Here is a 19,514-nt window from a genome sequence, read left to right as displayed (position 1 = left end):
TATCATTATTACATGTTTCATCCATAATCACCTAGTATCGATGGGCAGGTTGCGGTATTTTGTTATTTTTTTCCAGTTCTTTCTTTTTGACTCTGGCATCTCTTGGTACCGTGATGTCAATAAATTATATGTTTCGGTTTTTGACAACTGTGATATCTGGTGTGTTGTGTTCCAAATGACGGTCCATCTGTCTTTGAAAGTCCCACAAGATCTTCACCTTCTCATTTTCCACTGTAGGTTCCCATGACTTTCTCAATGAGATCCATTCTTTTATCAAAGTTAGTGCTGTCACTTGATAATATAACTCCCAATCTGGTAGACCAAATTCTCCTCTAATTCTTGAGATGAATCTTGTAACATTTTAATATTAATTCTTGCTTTTTTTCCTTACCAAATATATTTCCATATTATTCTACAGAACCAGGGCATGAGGCTGATGTTGTGTAATGCAAGGTCCGTTGTCAACAAGGCCCCCCTCATCCACGATCTGGTTTCTGAGGGGGAGCCGGACCTTGCAGGGATCACGGAAACCTGGTTGGGCCACGAGAGGGGCTTACCCCTTGTGGAAATGTGCCCACCAGGATACTGTGCATTCCATCAGCCTCGTGCCCGGGGTAGGGGTGGTGGGGTAGCGGTAATTATGCGGGAAGGCCTGGAACCGAGAGAATTCACCGTACCACAGATATCCGGGTGTGAGTCTCTAGGTGTGAGATGGGGCCCAGGGAGTCAGTTGGGCCTGCTGATTGTATACTTGGCTCCTCGCTATGCATCAGCGGCCCTGCCAGAGCTCCTCGAGATGATTGCGGGGATGGCGGTTGAGACCCCCAAACTATTAGTTATGGGGGACTTCAACCTGCCATCGACGGGCGAGTCATCCGAGGCGGCTCGGGAGTTCATGGCTTCCATGACAGCCATGGACCTGACCCAAATAATTCAGGGCCCCACACACGAGGGAGGCCACACGCTGGACCTTATTTTTATTTCTGGTCGGTGGAAGAGTGATCTGGGAATAGGGGATTTGGTCATTGCACCCCTGTCATGGTCAGATCACTCGCTTCTCCGGCTCGACTTCCCTGGCGTTACCCCCCATCGCGGGGAGGCGGAACCAGAAGGTCCTAGATGGTTCCGCCCCTGGCGACTGATGGAACCTGATAGGTTCCAGACGGAGCTTGGGCCACTTCCTGTAGCCCTGACCCGCTCCCGGATGGAGGATCTGGTGGCCGCATGGAATAGTGCGGCGGCCGGGGCCTTGGACCGGGTTGCGCCTTTGCGGCCTCTCCGGTGGCAGCGAACCACCCTGGCCCCTTGGTTTACCGAGGAGCTAAGGGTGATGAAGCGCCACAAGAGACGCCTAGAGGGCAGATGGAGATCCTCTTGCTCCAAATCTGACCGAACACAGGTAAGAGCCTATTTACGGACCTACCTTGTGGCACTAAGGGTGGCTAAGCGTCGATACTATGCCACTCTTATTGCGTCCGCAGAAAACCGCCCTGCCGCCCTGTTTCGGGTGACCCGCTCCCTCCTTTCACAGAGGCCGCGGGAAGCCCCTTTGCAGGGTAGAGCAGAGGAATTTGGGGAATATCTGCAGGACAAAATCGCTCAGATCCGGAGTGAATGGGTCTCCTTTAGTGATCTAGGGGAGATATCGGAGGCGAGTCTTGAGGGACCATTCTGGGAGGAGTTTGACTGTTGCCGCCGAGGATATGGACAGGTTACGTGGGCGACTGCGGGCCACCACATGTTTATTGGACCCATGTCTCTCCTGGCTTATACTGGCAGCCTGGGAGGTTACACGAGGCTGGCTCCAGGGACTAGTGAATGCTTTGTTGAGCGAGGGGTCCTTGCCAGCCATCTTGAAAGAGGCGGTGGTGAGGCCCCTGCTTAAGAAGCCTTCTCTGGACCCAGCAGAGTTAGCCAATTATCGTCGTGTCTCCAACCTTCCCTTCCTAGCGAAGGTTGTTGAGAGTGTGGTGGCGCAACAGTTCCCTCGACACCTGGAGGAAATTGATTATCTAGACCCGCGCTAGTCCGGTTTCCGGCCCGGTCACAGCACTGAGACGGCTTTGGTCGCGTTGGTGGATGATCTCTGGAGGGCGAAAGATGGGGGTTGCTCCTCCATCCTAATCCTTTTAGATCTCTCAGCGGCTTTCGATACCATCAACCATGGTATCCTATTGCGTCGGCTGGAGGGGATGGGGGTGAGGGGCACCGTACTGCGGTGGTTCTCCTACCTCTCCGGTCGGATGCAATGTGTGTTGGCAGGGGAGCAGAGGTCGACCCTGAGGCCGCTCACGTGCGGGGTGCCGCAGGGGTCGGTCCTCTCACCTCTCCTGTTCAACCCATACATGAAACCGCTGGGCGAGATCATTCGAGGGTTCGGAGTTGAGTATCATCTGTATGCCGATGATACTCAGCTATACATCTCTACCCCGAACCACCCCAACGAAGCCGTCGAGGTGATGTCCCGGTGTCTGGAAGCCGTCCGGGTCTGGATGGGAGACAACAGACTCAAGCTCAACCCCTCCAAGACGGACAATTATGGGGAGTACTAGGTACTCCCATGTAACACCGCTCCTGCGCGAGCTGCACTGGCTGCCTGTGGCTTTTCGGGTGCGTTTCAAGGTGTTGATTATCACCTTTAAAGCGCTCCATGGCTCAGGACCTAGTTATCTGCGGGATCGCATCTACCCCACACATCCCTGCGACCAATCCGCTCTCACAGAGAGGGACTCCTCCGGGTACCATCCGCTAAGCAATGCGGGCGGGCGGTGCCCAGGAGTAGGGCCTTCTCTGTGATGGGCCCAACCCTCTGGAACGACCTCCCCCCCCGATATTAGAATTACTGCTGATCTCCGCTCCACTTGTTCCAATTAGCTGGCCTGGCCCAATCGCAATTATAAATATAATCTAATCCTGACCTTCCTGGATGGCATTTTAAAATTTTAAATTCTGGGGTATTTTAATTGGTTTTAATTGGTTTTAATTATCAGTTAGTTTATGGTTACTGTACAGACTGTGTGCTTAAGTTGTTTTGTCTGGGGTTTTGTGTTTTGTTTTGTTGTCTATTGTATATTTATTGTCTATACACCGCCCCGAGTCCCTTCGGGGAGAGGGGGTGGTTTATAAATTTAATAAACTGAACTGAATAAACTGAATTTTATTTAATTTTTCAAAATACTTTTTTTTCAAGCTTTATTGTTATTGTTTAGAATAGAAATAAAATTCTTTGTAATATATCTTAATTACCACTATTCTTCCCATTAATGATAACTGCAAGTTCTTCCATTTCTCTGCTTTTCTTCCATTTTCATCTTTCAATTTGATTTTTCAATTTATAATAATTATCTTCCTTGATAGTTACACACTTCGAAATCAGCTGTATATCCAAGTATTTCACTTTCTTCACTATTTGAATATCTAATTTCCCCATTATCTCCCTTTTCTGTTTTTCTGTTATATTTTTCATTCAAATTTTTGTTTTATCTTTGTTAATTTTCACTCCTGTTACTTCTCCATAGTCTGATATTATTCAAGTAACTTTGGACCTGTTTCTACTGGGTCTTCCATAATAAACACTAAATCATCTGCAAATGCTTGTAATTTATATTCTTCTTTCTTAATTTTCATTCCTTTTACTTCATTGTCCTGCCTTAACTTTCTGTTCAGAACCTCTAGTGTCAATATAAATAATAATGGGGATAACGACACCTTTTTTGTCATATCATCATTTACAATCACCTTTGCCAATTGTTCTTTATAGATGGTTTTAACCTTATTTGTGAACCCCTCCCCAAAGCCCATTATTTGCAATTGCATTATCATAAATTGCCAATTCACATTGTCAAAGACCTTCTGTGCTTCGAAGAAGCCATTTGCTTCTCCAGAAATGCTTCATAATATTCTAAAGTGTTCAATATGATCCACATATTCTCTCTGATCTGCCTCTTGGGTAAGAAACCATTTTGGTCTAAATGTATGAATTCATTTAATAGTCTTTTAAGTCTTTCCGCCATTATTGAGGCAAAAAAATTTAAAATCCACATTTAGTAAAGAGATTGGTCTATAGTTCTTTATTTTCTGCAAGCCTGACTCTTCTTTTGGATGAGAGTTATATACGCCTCCGACCATGAGTCTGGTATTTTAGCTTCCAGTAACAACTCATTAACTCATTCCAGCATTACATTACTTAGCACATCTTGTAGTATTTTATAAAATTCCACTGCCAATCCATCCGGCCCTGGTGTTTTCCCATTTTTTTGTCTTAATCCCTTCCATCACTTCCATCATTGTTATTCTCTCTTCCAATGCCCTTTTGCATTTTTCTGGAATCTTAGGTGTTTCCACTTTTTCTAAGTATTGTTTTACCTTTTCCTCTACCACTATTTCCCGTTGATATAACTTTTTATAATAAATTTCCACTATTTTTTTCTTTTCTTCATTTTGGTAGCATGAATTTCCTTCTTGATCTATTAATTGATTTATAAACATTTTTCTCTCTCCTTTTTCATCTTGTATGCCAACCTGGTTTATTTGCATTCTCAAAAAAGTTTTGTCTTGTTAATCTTATTTTATTTACCACTTCTTCATTTTCTATTAAGTTCAATTTATATTTTTGCAAGTCCATCAGATTCTTAGTCTTTGTATTTTGTGGGCTTTTTCTGTAATTCTATCTCCAACCTCCTATATTCTATTTTCTTTCATGTTTATCTGTTCTGTTTATTTCTTTTTCCTGAATATGTCATTACCAGTCCTCTAATATATGTTTTACTGGTATCCCACATATTCTGCAGTGATGTATCCTCCTTTCTGTTATTTTAAAGAAAAAATTTAATTCTTTTTCAATATATTGCTGAACTTCCTTTTCATTTAGTAAGTTTTGATTTAATGTCCATCTCATTCTTTTTCTCTGTCCTTTCCAAATAATTGTTATTGGATTATGATCTACCCACGTGCTCCTTTCTATATCAATCTTGCGTGTTTTAGCAGTTAATTTTGTTGTCATCCAAATCATATCTATTCTTGACCACGACATATGCCTGTTTGAATAGAATGTATATTGCTTTTCTTTTGGATGTCGTCTTCTCCACAGATCTTGTAAACTTAATTCATTTATCATTGTGAAGAATGTTTGGGGGAGGGTTCTCCTTGACCTCTTATTCAATTTTGTAGTTTTATAGTCCAACTCATTGTTTACAATCGTATTGAAATCTATTTATGCATATATCTTCATGTTCATGCTCTATTATCCTTATGTGTAATTTCCCATAATATTCTTCTTGGTTCTCATTTGGTGCATATATTGCCACCATATTTTTTTACAATTCATCATTATTTCCACTATAAATATTCTCCTCTCCTCATCCTCAAATATTTGCTTTGATTGTATTGTCTATTTGATATATAGTGCTATTCCTCTTTTACTTTGACAGGCAAGTGTTGTGTATAAGTTCCCAAAGTTTGGATAGTCCAGAATTATTTTGTGTTGTTTTTAATGTGCACTTCTTGCAGACATATTATATTTAATTTTAATTCCTCTAATTTATTAAATGTCATTTTCCTTTTTATGACTGAATTTAGTCCATTTATATTTACTGAAATCATTTTTATTTCTTCTTCCATGTCTTACTTGTTTGTGGGTTTAGTTGATCTAGTCACTCTTATCTCTCTTTTCTCTTTCATCTCCTTTGCTCTTGCCCCTTCTCTTAACGTTCTCTCTTCTTGCTCTTTACCTAGCTCTCTCAATTCTTTCTCCTTCTCTTCTTAAAGTTCAATTCCTCTTTCCTCTCTCAATCTCTCTTCCTCTTGTAATCCAAAGTAATGTTCATAAAATACAGTCAGGTCCAGAAATATTGGGACATCGACACAATTCTAACATCTTTGGCTCTATACACCACCACAATGGAGTTGGAATGAAACAAACACAATGTGCTTTAACTGCAGACTGTCAGCTTTAATTTGAGGGTATGTACAACCAACTCAGGTGAACTTACAGCAGTTTCCATATGTGCCTCCCACTTGTTAAGGGACCAAAGGTAATGGGACAGTTGGCTTCTCAGCTGTTCCATGGCCAGGTGTGTGATATTCCCTCATTACCCCAATTACAATGTGCAGACAAAAGGCCCAGAGTTCATTTCAAGTGTGCTATTTGCATTTGGAATCTGTTGCTGTCAACTCTCAAGATGAGATCCAAAGAGCTGTCACTATCAGTGAAGCAAGCCATCATTAGGCTGAAGAAACAAAACAAACCCATCAGAGAGATAGCAAGAACATTAGGCCAAAACAATTGTTTGGAACATTCTCAAAAAGAAGGAACACACCGGTGACCTCAGCAACACCAAAAGACCTGGGAGACCACGGAAAACAACTGTGGTGGATGACTGAAGGATTCTTTCCCTGGTGAAAAAAACACCCTTCACAACAGTTGACCAGATCAAGAACACTCTCCAGGAGGTAGGTGTATGTGTGTCAAAGTCAACAATCAAGAGACTTCACCAGAGTGAATACAGAGGGTTCACCACAAAATGTAAACCATTGATGAGGCTCAAAAACAGGAAGGCCAGATTGAAGTTTGCCAAACAACATCTAACAAAGCCTTCACAGTTCTGGAACAAGATCCTATGGACAGATGAGACCAAGACCAACTTGTACCAGAGTGATGGGAAGAGAAGAGTATGGAGAAGGAAAGGAACTGCTCATGATCCTAGGCATACCACTTCATCAGTGAAGCATGGTGGTGGTAGTGTCATGGCGTGGGCATGTATGGCTGCCAATAGAACTGGTTCTCTTGTATTTATTGATGATGTGACTGCTGACAAAAGCAGCAGGATGAATTCTGAAGTGTTTCGGGCAATATTATCTGCTCACATTCAGCCAAATGCTGCAGAACTCATTGGACGGCGCTTCATAGTGCAGATGGACAATGACCAAAGCATACTGCAAAAGCAACCAAAGAGTTTTTGAAGGGACAGAAGTGGAATGTTATGCAATGGCCAAGTCAATCACCTGACCTGAATCCCATTGAGCATGCATTTCATTTGCTGAAGACAAAACTGAAGGGAAAATGTTCCAAGAACAAGCAGGAACTGAAGACAGTTGCAGTAGAGGCCTGGCAGAGCATTTCCACGGATGAAACCCAGCGTCTGGTGATGTCTATGCGTTCCAGACTTCAGGCTGTGATTGACTGCAAAGGATTTGCAACCAAGTATTAAGAAGGGAAAGTTTGATTTATGATTATTATTCTGTCCCATTACCTTTGGTCCCTTAACAAGAGGGAGGCACATATGCAAACTGCTGTAAGTCCTACACCGTTCACCTGAGTTGGATGTACATACCCTCAAATTAAAGCTGACAGTCTGCAGTTAAAGCACATTGTGTTTGTTTCATTCCAACTCCATTGTGGTGGTGTATGGAGCCAAAGATGTTAGAATTGTGTCAATGTCCCAATATTTCTGGACCTGACTGTAGCTCTGCTTTCTCTATCGTCTCCGGTCTGTGTCTTTGCTCCTGCCAATTCATTAATATCCCTTCTGTTATTAGTCATCTGAAATTCACTGCTTTTTTAATCAAACACTTGGTTAGGAATTGATATTCTTTTCTTAGGTCTCTGACATTTCTTGGTACTTGCTTCAAGATCACTATCTCTCTAGATTTGTATTTTATCATAGTATTTCTTGCAGCCTGCAAGATCTCTGTTCTCAATGTTTTCTTAGTAAATCTTACATGTAACTCTCTAAGCAGACTATTTCTCATAGCATATTTGTATGCACCCTATATATTTCATCTATCTCGTTTAACACCTTTTCCTTACTCTCTTCTAATGCATCCGCTAGAATCTCTGCAATCTTTTCCACTAGGTCCCTGATGGTGAACCTATGGCACGCGTGCCACAAGTGGCCAGCTGCGTTCACCTTTTTAAAAGCTATTTTTTGCCTTCCCCAGGCTCCAGAGGCTTTATAGGAGCCTGGGGAGGGCGAAAAGAGCCCCCCCACCCCCCCGGAGGCTTCAGGGACCGTCCCTGAAGCCATCGGAACGCTTAAAACCACCCTCCGAGCAAACAGGAAGTCACTTCCAGTTTGCTTGGAGGGTGGTTTTAAGTCACTTCCGGTTTGCTCGGAGGGTGGTTTTAAGCGCTCCGAAGGCTTCAGGGACCGTCCGAGGCTTCCCTGATGCCTTCGGAGCGCTTAAAACGACCCTCCGAGCTCGGAGGGTGGTTTTAAGTGCTCCGAAGGCTTCAGAGAAGCCTCTGGACAGTCCCTGAAGCCTCCAGAGGGCCTCCGGGGGGTCAGGGGAGGCTCTTTTCGCCCTCCCCAGGCTCCTATAAAGCCCCTGGAGCATGGGGAGGGCAAAAAAACATGTAAAAATGGGGGGGTCGTGCGTTTTGCGCGCATGCACATTGGGGGGAGGTCGCGCGTTGCATTATGGGTGCAGCACGCCCGCACTCGACCCCCCTGCACTCCCCCACTTGTGGCATGTGAACCAAAAAAGGTTCGCCATCACTGCACTAGGTTCTCCTCCTTTTCTTCTTCAATATTTTGGAATCTTAAATAATAGTCAGCCTTATCCATTTCACGGGATATGTTTATCCTTTCTTGATTTTTGTCCTTTATTGCAAGTCTGTAGTCCATCTCCTCCACCTTTTTCTCTCTTGTTTCTGCTTTTTCTTCCACTTTGCTCATTTTTTCCAATTATCTCTTTAACCTCTTTCAATTTTTCTTCCACTTTTTCCATTCTCTCATCCACTTTATTTATTCTTTCCTTAAGATCTTCATGCATAGCCTGTAACATACTCTTTAGTTCCATACTAGTTTTGTTTTGTTGCGTTGTCGTGTTTGATGACTTTTGTGTTGTAGGTCTGGAAGATGTTGTTGCTGATGATGAATATACTGTTATTTTCTTCATCTTGCTCCTTATATTTAACTTTGTAATTCAAGTGCCAAGTAAAATTGTAATCCAAATTTGGGATCCTGGATTGCCGAAACCAAACACTTTTACTTCCAGATGCTCACATTTCATCTATTCCAAATCAAATAGTCAAACTTCAGGTTCTTGTTACCCTAATCCAAATAAGTTTTATTTCCACCAGGAGCTTTCCCCCATCAAACGGGAGGGTTGTAAATAAAAGGAAAAAGGAAAAAAGAGAAGCAGGCAGAGAGCAAAACAGAATAAACTGCAAACAAGAGACAAAAATTAAACTAATCCACCTTGGTAACTCCAACTCTCAAAAAAGTAAAAAAGAGTGGAGAGGAGAAAATAAAAGAAAAATTAGCTTAAAAAGGGTGTCTTCAAAAAATAAATTTAAGTAGAAGAACTTAAATCCAGGTGAAGAAAAAACCCCACAGTTCCAAAACTCCAAAATTTATAGATAAAAAAAGAAAGAAAAAGAAAAATAAGTACACGGCTGGCGTTGTTTAAGAGACAATTATTATCAACACTCTGTTTTCCAAGTCCCTAAACATTGTCCAAGGTCATTCCCTTCTAATCTTCCTCTTTGTTCTATGGCTGGGTTTGATATATTTCCTCTGGCCACTAGATGGCACTATAGTTTATTCCTACTGCTCAGTTAATTGTGGGGGGGATCCGAAAGCAAAACTCAGAGTTTCGGATGTAAATTCTATCAGTATAAAAATCTCAGTAAAAACCAACTCTGTCCAATCTGCTTTCCATTGTCAAATCAATCCTCAAATTCATTTTGTATGTCATCTGTTTATTTTAGGGCATCCACTTCTTTGCCACTACTTCCAGAGGTAGAGAAATAGCCCACAGTCCACTCTCCTTCCTCCCTTTTGCCATTCCTATTGCTCTTCAAACAGAGTAAAAAAACTCAAGAATGCACTATACCCCAAGATAGTCTCACAATCTCACCCAGATACTCTATATCGCTTTCTTCTCATTCCTTGTGCGGCCAACCCAACTTTGACAGCTCACAATGGCTGTCTTCCCTGCCATTGGGTCAGAGGCTATTGCTGACTCTCCAGGGGATTTGTGGTTTCCCTGTTTGCACCTGCATGTGTCCCCGTTCCTCACCGTCCCTACGAGATAGTTCCGATCTGCAGTGGAACCCCCAAAACAGCAGGGATAGCAACTCTTCTTTGAAGCCCCTGAAGTTCATGTGCATACCGCTATGACGCTGGCCGCTCTTCCCCACATACTGTTTGTTGTTGAATATCTTTGATCCAGGAGGCGGTTTTGTTGTGTTCAACTGGGTTTTCCCACAATTCTTTCCAAAAGTTCAAAGTTTTTCTTTATATGAGTGAACATTAGTTTGGACTCAATTTTCATCAAGTAACTGTAGAAGAGGTGTTAGTTTCTTCTGAACTGGACATTTTAACAATAATGTTTTATTCATCCTTTGTAGCATTCAATTTTCTTTGTTGTTGCTATTACACATTGTTTTAGTTCTTCCATGATTTCTGTTATTGTGTTTTGCTCCATGTTGTATTTTTTCTGTAAACTATTTTTCAGCTTTTTGTTCTTTAATTTTCCTTCTTTCAAGTACTTTAGATTGCTGACATCCCCTTGTAGTTTTTTAATTTTATTTTCAAGTCAAATTTTCCACTTTGGTGTTCCAGTGGGTTCCTTTTTTGGCATTTTATAACCCAGTTCTGCAGTTATAATGGCGGCTGCGCTATACATTAGTTGGTTGTTTTCATATAGTGTGCTGGATGGGATGGAAATTAAAATGTTCTCAGCAGTTAACAGTTCTTTCACTCGTTTGCTATGCACTTCGTGAATGGTAGGTAGTCTTTTTCTTCCTACGTTTTCTTTGGTGTGTTTTCAATTTTTCTTTCAGCATTTTTGCTAGATCACTTGGCTCTACACTTTCGAGTTGTTGCACAGGAGGATCTTCATCCTCCTTTCTTTCATTGGCTGGTCACTTTGTTCAGGTATTGGAGCAGTTTCTTCAGCTTCTTCATCATTACTGGTTTTCTTTTTAGCCAAAACTTTATTATGGATGATGAAGCATCTTTGATCCATTAATCTTTGTTCAGTTATATCACTTTCCAGGTGTTTTTCCTTCTACAGTTGCATCATTCTTTTTTGAAATCCCCTGGCAGTTGGTTCTGCCTGATAGTAATATTTGAGGATTTCTCAATTTTCTTCAGCTGTCAAAGTGTTGCACTTTGGTTCCAGTTGCTTTGCAGTTGCACCCCCTGGTTCCCTGGCAGTAACAACTGAGCCCTGACAGATGTCCAGAGGCCATAGCATCTGACACAGTCCTTCATAACCTGGGTGACAACCAACCCGATGTGGAATTTTGTTGATTTCTTCTCATCATTAGTAATGGTAGGTGCCTGGGTTGGTTCTCGGTGGCTAAGCCACTACTGATCCAAGATGATAATCCTGTAGAAACCGCACCAGATAGCTGTCCAGGCCCAGCCACGGTAGGAAAGTAGTCTACCTTCCTGTTTGGTGGTAGGAAGGCAGAATTAGAAATGGAGGGGAGGGAAGCAGCCTACTTTCCTGTTTGGTGGTAGGAAGGCAAGATCAGGAATGGGTGGGGGGAGGAAAATGGGCTACCTTCCTGCTAGGTGGTAGGAAGAAAGGATCAATTGTTGTTGTTGTTATTATTTCTTTTATTCATTAAACATGAAACTCAGTCAACTGATCTTTAAAAGATGTGTCACAAATACCATTGACTGGTGCTAATGGTTGATACCAAGATCTTCACCTTCTCATTTTCGGTAATTTTTTCCACTTTGTTCTCCCATGACTTTTTGGATAAAGGTAACTTGTATTTTTTACATAATGACCAGTGGATTAATTTAGCAACTTGGTCGTGTCTTTCTTATTATTTTTATATATTATTATTTTATTATTATTATTATTAGTAGTAGTAGTAGTAGTATTTTATACTTTACCATATTACACTGCACTGGACTACACAATACTACACTACCTTCCAAAAATCATGCTTTGGATTAATGTGAAATAGAAGCTTTCAAGTTAAATTTCATAGACAAGACAAATGTCCTTTTTATCCCTTTGTGTGTGTTTATATGGGTATTTGTGTGTTCGTATGTAGATATGTGTAATGTATGTATATTTCTCTTTTGTACATCTGCCTTTCTTTTAAAGCTGTTTCATAACTTCCTGCATTATGGAATTCTTGACATAATGGCATTTCGCTAGAATGAAAAATATATCCAAAAAGCCATTGCATTGTTTTTTCTTTCATTTGCTCTAACATTTAGCTATAGTGATACTCAATAATATTGATAAATTGTGGATGCATAAATAAAATAAATGAAAACACATTTCATTGATTTAAGCTAATGATATAGTACTTCAAATCATAGTATGACTAGTATTCATTTTAATAAATGAGATTTGGTCCTGGTGTAGAATATGGATTCTTTTTAAATGGCTTTTTAAATATGTTCATCAATGGTTTTCTAAATTATGTTAAAACAATAACAAATCACTAGAACTTTTAAAATTGAAATTTGTTGCACCATACTATATTGTAACCAGATATACAAGATGATGGATTTATTAATATTTATTTTAAAGGCCAGAGAAGAAGAAATGACTAAAAAAGTAAATAAATTGGAGGAACAGCTGGTGCAGTTAGAGGACTATAAAAAAAGATTAGCACATGAAGAAAATTGGAATGGTGATGAAGTAAGTTGTTAAACATATTGGTGTTTCTAATTTTTCACTTTGTTTTTATATTTAGTTTTATTGCAGCCTCATGCAACACAGTTTGCTCACTATATATTATTTGTTTGTTAATATGTTTGATTGCTATATTTGCTCATCTCAACAAATGACTCTGGGTGAGATATATAATAAAATGTAAAAACAAATTAAAAGCAATTAAAATAATACAAAATAAATATATATAAAATCACCAAGTGCATCTATTGCCATAGATATTAATACAACCAAGAAATGGGACCTTTAGTACACGCAGGTGCCCAGGTCTATGCATGCAACCAAATTAATTTTTCTTGTGTTTATTTAAACTGAAAAATGGTCAATAAAATTTTTTTTTTAAAAAAGAATTTGGAGCTGGCTATTTGTACAATGAAAAAGCATCGAAGTATTTGCCTCTGCTATATGCTGGGTTCATAATTTCACATAAATGATTTTTCAGAAATACAACTGCTAAAAGCATGAGACTATGCTATATTAGAATTGCTTTTCTATATGATCTTGACATAAGATGTCAAATTTTAACCACCCTGAAAAAAATGGCATGTATGGTTGCAAGATACTTGTGCAATATTTTTTGTTGTATTAAACAGAAAAAATGTTTTAATACGTTTTGTTCTTTTGTATTCCCTAGGACAAAATAGCAGAACTTCAGGTAAGAATGACTTTACAAATACATTCGTTTTTAATGTAGCAATGTCAGTGAGGCATTTTTGTCTAAGGCAGTGATGGCTAACCTTTTTGTTTTTTGTTATTCAAATTTTTAATGGTTTTTAAAAAAAAATTCAAGGAAAAAGGGTTATAGGGTTATAAAACATTTTGACAGCTACATTGTGCGGGGGGGAGAAGCCCCCTCAGGTCTTGCAACTTTTACAAACAATGATAGAAAAATATCAACATTTACCTAAGTATTAGCAGTTTTAAATTTAGCACAAAATCATCAGTATGTTTCATTCATTTGTTTTGTATCACTTCCATAAAAATACATTGTAGCAACAATTGCAATAGTGTTCCAAGTGATCTGAGTCTTCTAGCTGTTGCATCCTCTCTCCCATCCACCTCAGCCCCTCCCTCCTTTGTTTCTTGTGTAACATCCCCCATTTCACCTAAAAGAGCACTGTGTTTTTTAGCGAAAGCCTCTGCTTCCACTGGTGTGTGAATTCTAATTCTGCTGCCCTCCCAAAAAATCAGCATGCCTTCTGGAAATAGCCATCTAAACCAGACCCCATTATTATATATATTTTTTGCTAAGAAGGAATATTTCCTTCTATTATCTCTTACTTTCTTTGGGAACTGTTTAAGAATGGTTATTTCTTTATCTTCATATTTTAGTGGTCGTGTGTTCTTGCATAGGCTGAATTAACCCTATAAATCAAGTCAATGTCCCACCAGAGCTGTTGTTTATCTCTATTAATATATTCTGCTACTATTGTGGTCATAGTCTCCTTGAGATCTTCATTCTCAACTTCTGGCAAATTTTGGAACCTAAGAAAAAAAGACATCCTTTCAAATTCCATTTTTAACATCTGATTCCCAAATTCTGTATTCCCCCTCTGGATTGTCTTCATCTCATCTCTAATCCCAACCGCCCCCTCCTCCAGCACACCAATCCTCTGTTCATTCCATGTGGTTTGTTGGTTCGTCTCTCTGAGCTGTTCATTTAAGTCCTGCAATTGTTTTTTAAATTCATCCTGTCCCTTTAAGATGTTTTGAAGCATCTGCTGAGTAGACAGGTCTTTTGCACTCTCTTCAGAGGCTTTAGGTTGTAGGAAAGATCCCATTTGTGACTGGTGTGCAGGGCTGGATGTGGAAGATGTTGGGGCCGACGAGGCCTTACCAGGTGGCAATTTCTTTGGACCCATCATGAGGCTCAGAGATAATTGTTATTCTGTACAAAGAGATGGCGTCTGTGGGAGAGCACAGCCGGCAGTGATCACCAAACAAGCAGGTCCAAAGGAGAACAAGTCCTCTAGCAGAAAAGTTAAAGCAGATAGGTGGGTCAAAATATTCCAAATCCAGGGGAATAACGTGTTTGAAGAGGCTCCTGGAAGTCTGTGGGGTGGAAGTTAGTTGAAAGCCATAAAGTTTTCCAACGGAGGAGTCTCATTCATAAAGACAAAGAAGAAAGAGGAAGTTGGCCATCTTGGCTCAGCCAGTATAGGTGATCAGGAAACAACAAAGTCAAAGTTTCTATAAGTAGTTTAAAAAAGAATCGGTTCAGCCATCCTTTCTCTCGCAATTGTAGCCCAAAAAAAAAAAGATTTTTTTCCCCATTGTTTAAGGGAAGTGAAAGTGGTTTTCAAACTTCTCTCTCCCCCATGAAGGGGAGGGATTTTTCAAGCACCGCTTTTCCGAGGGGGGTGGAATTCCCCCCCCCTCCAATCTAAACTCCTCCAGAAGTTGAAACAAGCAAGGCAGGAAAACTGCAAAACCGTCAGGAATATAAAAATAGTAAAAGACCTGGGGAGACCCCTCGGCTCACCGCTCTTCAGCTGCTTCGTTCCAATTGATTATTTCCTTCGGGCTGCGTCCAGAGAAGCGTGCGGTGGCATTCTGCGCACTGTCTATGCTCCCCGGCTCCTGGGACAAAGCTGGAGACACCCCCCCTGCAGCCGCCGCCGTTCCAGGGGATCCCAACAAGCTGCCCCTATGGCAGGGCGCCCTTCCCAGGCACCCTGTGCTCCCCCTAGGCTTCGGGGGAGCCCACCGGAGCAGCGAGAAGGCAGACGCGGACGTCCGTCTCCTTCAGCTGCCGGAAGTCGTCTCCGCTAACCTTTTTGTTGTGTGCTGAAAGCGCATGCGACAGCATGCGAGCCTACAGCCATAATGTAATGCGTGTACCACAAACATGCCATGCCTCACCCCCTATACATACGCACACAACCCCCTTGCGTGTGTCCCGGACTACACAACCCCCTTGCGTGTGTCCCGGACTCTGCACATGCATCTGTGACATCACCTTCCCGTGCATGCGCCCCACCCCTCTCGCCCATTTTTGGTTTTCAGGTTGGTGCAGGAGGCTTTCCAGGCTCAAAACGGGGCACAGGGGGCCTTGTGTGGCACCCCCGGGCCCTGTTTTGGGCCAGGAAGGCCTCCTGAACCAACCTTGAAGCCAAAATGGGGTGGCCCCAAAATACAATGCAAGCGCCCCCTGTGCATGCGTCCCGCTCCCCATGCATATGAGTGCACGGTAGAGGTGGGCTGGGGTGATGGCTGGCGTGCCTGCAGAGAGGGCTCTGTGTGCCACCTCTAAGGCTTACAATAAACAACAACAAGGTTAAATTTTGCTGTTAAAATTTTCATATGGATGTTTTGCTGAAGAGTGTGTATGTATTGTATTTCAGGTTCAGTTAGCCGAAAAGACAATACTGGTTAATGATTCTAAATTGAAAGAACAGGAGTTCAGAGAACAGGTAAAAAACTACTCTCGGGAGAAAAAGCAGAAATTCAGTTTTAGCTCTAAAATTCATATATATTTGTAAGGATAATTTCAAAATAAAATTTTATCAAATGCTACATATTGCTAATCGTTTTCTTACCCCTACCTCTTTCTGTTGCTTTCCTATACAGCTTTCAAATTCTACCTATTGATTCCATTAAACTAAAGTTCAGATCACAAGTGTTCATGTATCAAATACGTATGAATTCTACTTATGAAAACATTTTTTTAAAATTACACTTCACTGCTTTTAATTAAATATGTGAAACCAACTTAATGAAGTTATGCTTCCATCTTTGCTTGTACAAATTAGGACAAGTAATGCACATTGGCATGATATCAGATTTGAAAGGCATGTTTATGTATGTGTGTATATGTGTGTTTTTCATGTATGTATGTATGTATGTATGTATGTATGTATGTATGTATGTAAACAACCCCTGGTATGCCCAAATATGGGAGGTAGCTCACTACTCCCCTTTTCTGTCCTTCAGCTCATTACAGAGGACCATCCAGGCAGAAAACCATATTTTTATTTTTAATGTTGCCTTTTTATATTTGTGTTGTATTTGTGCTGATAAATAAATAAAGGGAGACTAGTATAGATGTTAGCGTTCTAAATACCATGTATGAAATAAATCATTGTCCAAGGCAGAATCTTCCTTAAAGTTCCCATTTATTCATAACAGGCAAGTTAGCACGGCTATGGATTTCCAACTCTGATTTTTTCCTTGGAATTCCACCCAGTTGAAAGGTCATGATCTATCCCCACACCCCCAAATCCATCACATGTTCCAATCATCATCTTCCACGCTGGCATCTACACCCCTCTGCTTCCGGTCAGGTGTCGAGGTGCGGAGACAAAAGATGACCTTGAGCTTCTATAAAAGAATGTCAACAATACATTCTACAATCCTCCTTTCTATTCCCCCCTCCCAACTACTACACTATTGAAACAGCATAGAAAATTATAAGAAAGTGTGGCAGGCCAAAGATCCTAAAAAGAACATAACTACAGGCCTGACAGGCGGCCTCTCCTCAGAAGAAAAACGTTTCCTGAAAACAGAACAACATAAAAGTTAACATAACAAAATTAACCACCTTTTCTCCACCCAGGGGAACCCTTTGACTTCTCGGGAAACTTCCCATTGAATTGCTTTACTAACTTCTCCACTTTTTGGTTCCCACATTTCACCCAAGTAGCTTCAGACCAAGGGTAACCCTTCCAATGCACTAAGTACTGTAAGCGACCCCTATTCAGCCTGAAATCTACAATTTTTTCCACCTCAGATTGTATTTCCCCTTCCATCACTACAGGAGGAGATTGAGCTTGGGTGGATGCTCTTATGTTAGACCCAATTACTAGTTTCAACAAGCTACAATGAAATTCTGGGTCAATTTTCCCTAGACTTCTGGGTAGACTGAGTTGAACTGTAACTGGGTTAACTATCTTCACTATTGGGAATGGACCTAGAAATTTTGGACCCAATTCCTTGCTAGGCATTTCTAATCTTATGTATTTGGTAGATACAAAAACATTGTCCCTCACACAGTAGGGGTTTTGGAGCGAGCAATGTTGATCATCTTGCTTCTGGTAGACTTCTGCCACAACTGCTAGAGCCTTCTTCGTATTCTCCCATCCTTTCTTTATCATGTCCATCCATTCACTCAAAGACATGAAGGAAGGAGGTTCTCTAGGCAACTCAGGCATGGCAACAACTTCCATGCCACTGGTAATCTGGAAACCCGCTAATCCTGTGCTGCTGTGGACCGCATCGTTGTACGCCACCTCGGCGAAGGGTAGTAAGTCCGACCAGTTGTCTTGCTGATAGTCCACAAAACACCGGAGGTATTGTTCCACTACCGCATTGTCTCTCTCTGCTCCGCAGTTCATGCTGGGATGAACCTCTGAGCTCAGTTCTTGTGTGGACCCAATGGATCTCAGGACCTCTTTTCAGAACTTGGCTGTGAACTGGACTCCGCGGTCTGAAATGATCCTCTTGGGTACTCCGTGCAGGCGATAAATGTGTTTCACAAACATTATCGCTAATTCGTTTTCGGATGGCAATCCTGAGAAAGCAATGAAGTGTGCCTGCTTAGAAAACAAATCAATAACAGTCCAAATTACTTTATGCCCACTGCTGTCTGGGAGTTCCATGATGAAGTCCATTGCGACCTCTTCCCATGGCCGTTTCGGGCTCACTGCTGCAGGTGCTGTAGGTTCTGGGCTCTTGGATCCAATCATCCACGGCTGGCCTTGTTCCTCCTCCGAGGCCTCCCCCTTGGTAGGACTCTTCGTCACCATAAGTTGGGGATCCTCTTCCAGGGGTCGTTTAGGCTTTTCCCCCTCCGAGGCCTCCCCCTTAGTTGGACTCTTTGTCACCTTAAGTTGGGGATCCTCCTCTGGAGATTGTTTGCCCTTTTCCTCCTCCGAGGCCTCCCCCTTGGTAGGACACTTCGTCACCTTAAGTTGGGGATCCTCTTCCAGAGGTTGTTGGCCCAGATGACTTTTCTGTGGTGGCATCTGGGGCCCTCTCTTTACCACCGTGGCGATTGGTACACACGTTTGTTCTTCGGCAATTCCCTCCTCTGAGGCCTCCCCCTTGGTAGGACTCTTCATCACCATAAGTTGGGGATCCTCTTCCAGAGGTTGGTTGGGCATTTCCCCCTCCGAGGCCTCCCCCTTGGTAGGACTCTTCGTCACCTTTAGTTGGGGATCCTCCTCCGGAGATTGTTTGCCCTTTTCCTCCTCCGAGGCCTCCCCCTTGGTAGGACACTTCGTCACCTTAAGTTGGGGATCCTCTTCCAGAGGTTGTTGGCCCAGATGACTTTTCTGTGGTGGCATCTGAGGCCCTCTCTTTACCACTGTGGCGATTGATACACACGTTTGTTCTTCGGCAATTCCCTCCTCTGAGGCCTCCCCCTTGGTAGGACTCTTCGTCACCATAAGTTGGGGATCCTCTTCCAGGGGTTGTTTAGGCTTTTCCCCCTCCGAGGCCTCCCCCTTAGTTGGACTCTTTGTCACCTTAAGTTGGGGATCCTCCTCCAGAGATTGTTTGCCCTTTTCCTCTTCCGAGGCCTCCCCCTTGGTAGGGCACTTCCTCACCTTAAGTTGGGGATCCTCTTCCAGAGGTTGTTGGCCCAGATGACTCTTCTGTGGTGGCATCTGGGACCCTCTCTTTACCGTCCTGGTGGTTGGTGCGCACGTTTGTGGCATTGGGGCTGGAGCCAAGCACTCTGACGCTCTGTGGCCAAGTTGACAACAATGGTGGCATTTAATTAGCCCCCACGAGGAATGGAACCTAGTTACATCTCTAAACTTAGGAACCGTTTCATCACATTGCCTTGCTCTCCAACTTGCAGCTTCCCCCTTGGTAAACCCTTCTTCCATGGTGGAGATTGCTACTCTGTAGGAAGGTGG

General features: G+C 42.1%; 1 protein-coding gene across 2 annotated transcripts in view; it reads left to right on the top strand.

Annotated features, from left to right (window-relative positions):
* The window catches only part of GOLGA4 (golgin A4), a 148,649-nt gene that overhangs the window by 95,605 nt on the left and 33,530 nt on the right, over positions 1 to 19,514 (top strand). For both annotated transcript variants that reach the window (XM_081932887.1, XM_081932886.1), the window contains 3 exons: positions 12,511 to 12,621; positions 13,289 to 13,309; positions 15,999 to 16,067. In XM_081932887.1, coding sequence (XP_081789013.1) covers positions 12,511 to 12,621; positions 13,289 to 13,309; positions 15,999 to 16,067 — 201 coding nt within the window. The remainder of the gene's footprint in view (positions 1 to 12,510; positions 12,622 to 13,288; positions 13,310 to 15,998; positions 16,068 to 19,514) is intronic.

This window comes from Natrix helvetica (assembly GCF_964273705.1).
Source record: "Natrix helvetica genome assembly, chromosome: Z".
Lineage (NCBI taxonomy): Eukaryota > Metazoa > Chordata > Lepidosauria > Squamata > Natricidae > Natrix > Natrix helvetica.
Note: the sequence above shows the minus strand (reverse complement) of the source record. Positions and strands in the feature narration are given on the sequence as shown.